This window comes from Lynx rufus, unplaced genomic scaffold, assembly GCF_022079265.1.
Source record: "Lynx rufus isolate CCGP_SWC_20201006 ecotype Redwood Valley unplaced genomic scaffold, mLynRuf1.p SCAF_6, whole genome shotgun sequence".
NCBI lineage: Eukaryota > Metazoa > Chordata > Mammalia > Carnivora > Felidae > Lynx > Lynx rufus.
The window spans coordinates 9,810,822-9,819,755 of record NW_025814878.1 but is presented as its reverse complement, the minus strand read 5'-3'; the positions used below and the strand labels follow the sequence as shown (position 1 = coordinate 9,819,755).

Here is an 8,934-nt window from a genome sequence, read left to right as displayed (position 1 = left end):
ATAGATGTGATTAAGTGGGTTTTATTTATTTTTTTCCTTAATTGCATGATCTCAGACTCAAAATTTTTATTTAAAGAGTATGTATGCAAGCGATAATAGGCTATGCATAGGTATATTTACAAAGAAAGGGAAAAGCAGAGAGTTCCTTTTAAGTGAACAGGGGTTGGTGGGGGGGAGGGTCTTTCTTTGCAGTGGGTGTTAAGCACCTCAGGGGACCAGCCCGGTTTCCTGCAACTACATATGGTCACAGTGCCCACAGTTTATTGTGGACTTAAGCTCATGGAAACCGTACTGTAGCTGAGTGTTGGACAAGGGGCACGGCCGTGACAGGTCCAGAGGCAAGAGGGAGCACGGACTGAGGTACCAGGAAGGGGGACACAGAGGATGCAGTGCACGGAGTGTCCCCACAAAATTCATGTGCGGAAACCGGAACGCTCAGTGTGATGGTATTAAGAGACGAGGCCTTGGGGAGGTGATGGGTCATGAAGGTGGGCCATCGTGGAGCCATCGTGATCGTGTTAGTTACCTCACAAGAAGAGGCAGGTGGGTGGTTTTCTCGCTCCCTGCCACGTGAGAATAGGATGAGGAGACAGCCCTCTCAGCGGGACCCAGATTGGCCCCACCTTCACCTTGGACTCCCTGCCTCCAGGACTGTGTGAGAAATACACATTTGTTGTCCAAGCCCCGGTCGTTTGTCATAGCAGCCCGAACCAAGATCGAGGAAATAGAATCTATGGTGAATTGTTGAAGAACGGAGACCCTTCAGAGGGGGCAAGAACGTTGAAAAATAGTACAATAATAATAAAAATTGAAAAGTGATGAAATGGGGCCGCCTACTCTTCCTTAACTGCAGGACTTGGGCACATCTTTAGTATGTTGGTAATTATTAATTACGCCTCTCCAAAAGGGGACACATAGTAGGCCTCTTTATGCAAACGCAGTTGAAAAAAGCTGGGCAAGAGAAGAGAGCGTAGCTGGAAGAGGGGTTGAGGAGAGCCCAGGGAGGCACTTGAGGCCCTGCTGCGGACAACATTGAATTCTGGGTGCAGCGTCTGTATTTATTGTGATGGGTAGTGTGGAGCCAATAATTAGTTGGGATCTACGCCTGCATCTGTTGGCATGTAGACGGGGACCGCAAATTTAATAGTTATTCCTAATCTGAGACTGAGACAATAATTCTAACGTATTAGGGAAATGTGTTCTTTTTTGGTGGGGGGCACAGGAAGGATGGGTTTTCGTTTCATTCATGTAAAAATGATGGTATTTTTTTATATATTTAAAAAAAATTCTTTTTAAACATTTATTTTTGAGACACAGAGCACGAGTGGGGGAGGGGCCGAGAGAGGAGGCGACACAAAATCCGAAAGAGGCTCCAGCGGCTCTGAGCGGTCAGCGCAGAGCCCGAGGCAGGGCTTGAACCCCTCAACCGTGAGATCATGACTTGAGCCAAAGTCGGATGCTCAACTAACTGACTGAGCCACCCAGATGCCCCTTATATATCTGATTTTTAAATGAGCCACATGTAGAGAAATTCCTCCTCTCTGGTTAAACTGGGAAAATAGGGGCTATGTCCCAGCTTTTAAATGTATGTTATTTGGGAAATGCCTCAGATCATCCTGAGATGAAATATTTCATATTTTCCTATCCTTAGTAAGTGATGTCTAGACTTGCTAATGGTGGGGGGGGGGGGGAGGGCCAAGAAAGAAGTAGAAAATTGAGGTAACAGTAAGGATCATTAAAATTTGGGGGGCTGACAAATGTCCATCGATGGATGGATGGGTAAACAAGATGTGGTATGTATACATACATATATATATATATATATATCTATGTGTGTGTGTACACACATACATGTATACGTATATACATATGTATATACATATGTATGTATATGTATGTATATACGTATACATATATATATGTATGTATATATATATATGTGTGTGTGTGTGTATATAGTGGAGTATTACTCGGCAATCAAAAAATGAAATCTTGCCATTTGCAACTACATGGATGGAACTAGAGGGTATTATGCTAAGCGAAATTAGAGAAAGACAAACATCATATGACTTCACTCGTGAGGAATTTGGGAAACAAAACAGATGAACATGAAGGGAAGCAAAAATAATATAAGAACAGGGAGGGGGACAAAACATAAAAGACTCTTAAATATAGAGAGCAAACAGAGGGTTGCCGGAGGGGTTGTGGGAGGGGGCATGGGCCAGATGGGTAAGGAGGAGTAAGGAATCTACTCCTAAAATCATTGTTGCACTATATGCTAACTAACTTGGATGTAAATTAAAAAATAAATAAATTTTCAAAAAATTTTTTAAAAATTGGGGCTGAGGACAGTTTGGATGAATTTCATTGTTGAGGTAATCCAGATAATTGCATCAGATTGAGATTATTTTCAGTCTGCAGTGAGTCTAATAATAACTATTTATAGACTCCATTTCTATGGCACTTAATTGCACGTAGAGCTAAATATCCTAACGCAAGCCACGTTATGCCTTCAAACTTTGCCTTAACCATATTTTCTGGAGCCAAAGACAGTTGGACTAGTGTGAAGTTAAATGCTGTAAATTGTGTTCCTCAAACCCTTTCCAGCTCCTGCAGGGAGTACTGGTTGTATTGTAGCTGTATGTGAACCTGAACGGAGATCAGGGGAAGGTCCAAATAGAGCCTTTTTGAATGGAATTGCAAATTCTTCTTCTGGCGAATAAGAGTAAAGAGAAATGTCATCTGCTTGTTGCTTTTTATGGTCATGAAGAAGGAAAAATCCTCAACGTTTATGATTCCTTTACTATGAGCCAATCAACTGGCTTATATGGGCTTCGGATAAAAAGTTGAGAAAGACACTGATTTATTTTTTCTTGAGTCTGATGAAAGCAAATAAAGCAAATAACTGTATTTGGGATTGTAACTGAGCAAAAATTTTAAGATAGCTGCTGCTTTTAAAATCTAAGAGTCAGGGTGCCTGGGTGGTTCAGTCGGTTGGGCATCAGACTCTTGATGGACTCAGACTCAGCTCTGATGGATCAGACTCAGGTCGTGATCCCCTGGTTCACGAGATCGAGCCCTGCGTGGGGCTCAGTGCTGACAGCATGGAGCCTGCTTGGGATTCTCCTGTGCTCCGTGTGTCTCTCTCTCTCTCTCTCTCAGAAATAAACATTAACAAAAATTTGGGGGCGCCTCGGTAGCTCAGTCGCTTAAGCGTCTGACTTCCGGCTTGGGTAGTGATGTTGCGTTTTGTGGGTTTGAGCCCGTGTCAGGCGCTCTGCTGTCTGCGTAGAGCCCACTTCAGATCCCGCCCTCCCCCCCCCCCCCGCCCTCCCCCCCCCCCCCCGCCCCGCCCCGCCCCGCCCCGCTCCTCCCCGCTCCTCCCCGCTCCTCCCATTGTCTCTCTCGAACATAAGCATTAAAAAAAAAAATCAAAAAGTCACCATAGGGCTATTCTTGGGAGATTGTTTCAGGCCACAATAAGCTGGAGCAGGTCAATCTAGGCATAAGGTATTGATTCTTGCTTCTGAGTAAATATTGGCTATTACTGGGTTTATTTTTTAAATCAGTGTATACAAAATCCATATTAATCGAATATGCCCACTTACCCTTTTCTTGAGTGTAACTTTTTTTTTTTTAATGTTTATTTTTGAGAAACAGAGCTGGATAGGGCATGAGTGAGGGAGGCGCAGAGAGAGGGGGGGGGACACAGAATCCGAAGCAGGCTCCAGGCACCGAGCTGTCAGCACAGAGCCCGACGCGGGGTTTGAACCCACGAACTGCGAGATCGTGACCCGAGCTGAGGTCCGGCACTCAACCAACTGAGCCACCCAGGCGCCCCTCTCTCTCTCTTTCTCTCAAATAAATAAACTTTTTAAAAAAAATGAGCCATCAAAGTGAAAATTGAACTAGGAAGTGGAGCTTTTGTTTCACTAGCTCTTGAGTTTAATACTAGGGTCTCCCTGTGGTTGGCTCAGCTCCCAGTTTTGGGGCTGGTGGGTCCAGGACCACTGCAGTGTGAAGGGATCCTGGCTGTGAGGCCAAGAGAACGTGTCTTTTCTACTTCTCTCTTCTCTCTTCTCTCTTCTCTCTTCTCTCTTCTCTCTTCTCCCTTCTCCTCTCCTTGCTCTTCTCCCCCTCTCCCTCCTCTTCCTTCTCCTTCGATGTCTTTTATTAACTGAGGGGATACTAGACAGCTCCTAAGGTACCAAATGCACTATTTTTCTAAGTATTTTAGGATACGTTACTATATCTTTAAGGGGCAAATGATTCATCTTCATTAGCCAACCTCTTATCTCCACTGTCCCGACTCTGCCCACTCCTTCATGGCCTGGAAGTAGCTGATGCTGGGCTGTACGAGCAATTTGGGTTCGGAGGTAAGTCGCACAGCCTAAATTAGAAGCAATACTACTTATTTTTCTCTTTAATTTGGCTGTAACTGACAGCCAGGCCCCTGCAATCACCCCCTTTTCCCTTCCTGTTTCGCTCTGCTTGCCTGACATCCCAGTTCCTCATCCTTCCTACTGGGCCCTGATGAATTCCATTCCATTTCAAACACATTTCCTCCCTTAGCACCATCTCCCAGCCGATTTGCCTTCCATGATCAAGGAATGGTCCTTAGGAGATTCTGTCCTCTCCCAGGGTTTTAACACTAAATTATGTCCACCAAGTTTCAGTCCCATGTATAGGTCTGTGCATTAGACAAGTTTACCTCGGGGGGAGCCTTCCTTCTGTCCCTTTGGCCCCGCTGTGTTCCCTTAAAGGGGAACTCTTGGAGAATGGTATCCCTGTCTTCGTCTTCTCTTCCTGTCATTTATCAACGTCCAGGCCGCCGTGAAGTGTTTGTTGGTTCCAGTTCTGGTCCCTTAGATCTTTTCCTTGTCCCCAAATTTTAAATATTCTATGTCATATATGCCACATTCATCTAAAAACTAGTCTTGCGACTGGAAGCCCCCACTGCCCAGGCCACTGAATGGGTAGGAGCAACACTGAGTGTCCGTAGGCTGCTTTTCCACAAAGGCAAACATGAGGAAATGAGGTTTTGGGAAGTAGTTACTAAAAGGTGGGGGTGGGGGGTGGGGAAACAGTCTTCCTGGTTCTACCTATTTTTCTATACATATAATTGCTTTATAGATGTAGATGGTTATAAAGTTAGAAGTACCCTGGACCCCTGTAATTGGAGAGGCCCTCTGCTTGCAGGTGTATATAGCCCTCCAGACTTTCTTTGCTTCCAGTTACGCACCTATCATTCCCGTATTCTTTATTCCCCAAGTTGCATCTTTTTTTTTTTTTAAACATTTATTTATTTTTGAGACAGAGAGAGACGCAGCATGAACGGGGGAAGGGCAGAGAGAGAGGGAGACACAGAATCGGAAGCAGACTCCAGGCTCTGAGCCATCAGCCCAGAGCCTGATGTGGGGCTCGAACTCGCAGACCGCGAGATCGTGACCTGGCTGAAGTCGGACGCTTAACCGACTGAGCCACCCAGGCGCCCCTCTTTTTTTCTTTTTAATGTTTATTTTTGAGAGACAGAGAAAGAGAAAGAGAGAGAGAGCACGAATGGGGGAGGGATAGAGAAGGGGACAGAGGATCTGAAGTGAGCTCCACACTAACAGCATTGGGCGTGATGCAGGGCTCAAACTCATAAACCTTGAGATCCTGCTCTGGGTCAAAGTTGGTTGCTCACCTGACTGAACCACCCAGGCGCCCAGAAACCAATGGTTTATTAAATGTTTTCTTTTGATCTTCTATACATTTTTCCCCCCTTTCAATCAAGGTAATCATGAATGTAAACATCGCATGTCTAATTGTAAGTACTTTTCCATTGTGGTGCAGTAGTCACATGGCCTCAGAGAAATGGCGACACGACTAAAGTCAGTTTTCCGCCACCTTGGCCATCATCGATGCAGACTGTGGTATCTTCATCATATTTGTACGGAAACATCATTGCAGTTTGGGCTATGCATGGATTTCGTGATTGGGTCGGCTTTTATTTTGGGAATTCTGTTTGAAGCAGAAACCTAGGCAGTTGACTTAAAGTTTCAAACATTTGATTTATTGTTCTTTTCCTTTTCAACAAATAATGTCCGGTACGAATTAACTAACGTTTAGAAAGTCTGTGTTTTCCTTCTCCTCCCCACCTCCGAAAAGAAAATCCCTGAAGCCTCTCTAACTTTTCTTGCGAACAGCTAGGCTTAGTATGGGAGGGAATCTCAGTGAAGCCAGCGTGATCAGGACTGTTTCACTCGTGAAGATTGCCTCAGCCCCCGACAGCTGGAGAGACATTCCCCAGTGCCCACCAAGTCTAAGGTGTTGACAACGTTTCTGGGCATTACTTTCCTTATACTTCAGAGTTCAAGCACATTTTCTTTGCCTGCAAACCAGACCGTTTGCTGCCCGAAGTTCTCTGCCTTTAGATTGATTTCTTGTATGTGTAAAGAGGTGTTGATGTGACCTCCAGAATCCTGTCGTCTTTTAAAGTTCAATGTTCTGTGACTCACATGCTGATGATCCTCTTAGAGTCTGGTAATGTAAAGGCAGAAGTACCACTTGCTGAACTAGAAGCTTTGGGCTTTCTCTAACTCACAACTCAAAGTAAACCGGTCTGGGAGGCCCCCGTTCAAAAACTACTAAAGTCCTTCTGTTATTTCTTCAGATATTGTTACACCACAGGCTCTCGTGAGCAGTATCATCCACTGGCCTGGCTTCCGTTACGTCTGTGCGCTGTTGGATTCTGAAACCGTCCCTCTGTCCCATTGTCTTTTGTCCCTTCAAGCTGAGCCCACCCACCTCGAATCTATACCTCCTGTCCTCTTCCCTGTCGATTGCGTTTTCCAGCTTGGGGCAGGTGGAGAGGAGACTTCTGTGAGAAAAGCTAGTGGGATACAGAAGGGATGGAATGAAAAAGAGGAAAGTAAACAAGAGAACATCCTCTTGGAGGGTAGCCTGACACTCCTAAGTTTGCCATAGTGAAAAAGCCAGGAGCAAGGAGAGGTCCTGAAAGGTGTAAATGAACTACTGACCTGCCTTGAGGGCCGGAGGCAAAGCCTTTTAAGTCAAAAATGTTCTATGTTTTGGGCGCAGGAGTGGCTCAGTCGTTTGAGCGTCTGACTTCGGCTTAGGTCCTGATCTGGAAGTTCATGGGATCAAGCCCTGCAACAGGTTCTGTGCTGACAGCTCGGAGTCTGCTTGGGATCCTCTCTCTCCCTCCTTCTGTCCTTCTGAGGCTTGCTCACTCTCTTTTTCAAAATAAATAAACATTAAAAAAAACTGAACAGTACATACATAGGTATATAAAAGGCAATTCTTTTTCCTTACCCCATCCATCCCCTATCAATCTTCCCTCATCATAAAGAACTGCAGTTAACCGTGATTATAATATTCTTCTTGGCCTAGAATGGATTACTCAGTGGATATGTGAAAAAAAAAAATTGGTGATCACCAGAAGTCAGGTTGGGTTCACTAAAAATAAACCCAGTAATCAAACCTCTGCTTCTTTTTTTTTCTGTTGTTTTCAGGTTTCTGTACTATAGCATTTTTGAGATAAGACTGATAGCGTTTCTGGATTCTAGCAGAGATGTGACAAAATTGAATAGTTCAGCAACTCTCCTTAAATGTGGTCAAACGTACGGTTGGATAAACATAGTTGACACATCATCCTAGTAAGCGTCGCCAGCTACAGAACTCCCTCGGCCTGGCCAGAGTTAATGTTTTACCAGCTTGCGTCAGAAGTGAGGGCAGATGTCTCAAATTGGCAGATGACTGAAAAATTAGAAAGTGAGGCTGGATTGTGTCTTTTTTTTCAAACTTCGGCATGGCGACAGTGTTGGGATAAAGAGGAAGGACTGTGTAGCTCTCCCCGCACCAAAGCAGACGGACGTGAACCACACAGTACAGGACAGAGAAAGATACTGGGGCTGTGTAAGGACAGGTGGAGAGAAGTGCGTCGAATCGAACGGGAGAAAAACGCCCTGAGATGCACGAGTTCCTGTGCTTCTTGAAAAACCAAATTCTAAAGCAGTTGGGCGACGCTGTGGACCATGTTGAGTGTTCACATTTTTTTGTGCCAGCACGCCTAATTTTGGAAGGTCAGCAAAAAAGGAATACAGGAGCAGGAAAACTATATGCCATGCGATGATTATTACCACTGTTTATCGCTGCCTTGTTTAAGGTACGGAAAGATCGGCAAAGTGAATTACGTGTGGCGCATACACTAGATCCTTGTCGTTAAAGGGTCGTGAGAGGAATTTGTGGCATCCTGGCCACACGTGTGGTTTCAGAATGCGGGGGGGGGGGGGGGAGTATGCAGAACTGACTTTACAATAGCAATTCTTTCTCTATAGTATATGTACGCGGCTAAGTGTGAAAAGGTGTGCCTGAAAATGAAGCGTTAGAATGACAAGTGTTTTAGATGATTTCTTTAGTGTTTTTCTTTTTTTAAGATCGTTGAAAAACCAGATCAGCGTGGGAGGGAATTTCGGATGAAAGAGGATCTAACTTATAAGCGGGAGGGAGGTAAATCACTATTGTTTATTATCTTTATTCTTTTAAGTTTATCTTGAGAGAGAGGACCAGTGGGGGAGTGGCAGAGAGCGGGGAACAGAAGATCCGAAGCGGGCTCTGTGCTGACAGCGGGGCTTGAACCCAGGAACCGTGAGATCATGATCTGAGCCGAGTCACTTAACCGACTGAACCACCCAGAAGCGCCGATAGCTGGGGGTTTTAATTGATTTTATGTTGACAATAGTATAAAATGAGGGAGGGTGGCTAATACACAGCATTTCAAGTATACTCTTAATGCTTTATTAATAAAACTACTGTACTGTGGTTTGCACTGGTCTATATGGAGTAGTGTCCTTAGTAATCAGAGCTACATTTTAAAAACTACATTTTAAAAAAAAATTTTGATTTTAAATTTTTAATGTTTTGTTTTTT

At 44.5% G+C, this 8,934-nt stretch overlaps 1 protein-coding gene across 1 annotated transcript in view; it reads left to right on the top strand.

Moving 5' to 3' along the window:
* Nucleotides 1-482: 482 nt before the first annotated feature.
* Nucleotides 483-8,934, top strand: part of AKAP12 (A-kinase anchoring protein 12) — an 87,527-nt gene continuing 79,075 nt past the window's right edge. The window contains exons 1-2 of the mRNA XM_047102232.1: nt 483-543; nt 4,260-4,376. Of these exons, the coding sequence (XP_046958188.1) occupies nt 483-543; nt 4,260-4,376 (178 nt within the window). The remainder of the gene's footprint in view (nt 544-4,259; nt 4,377-8,934) is intronic.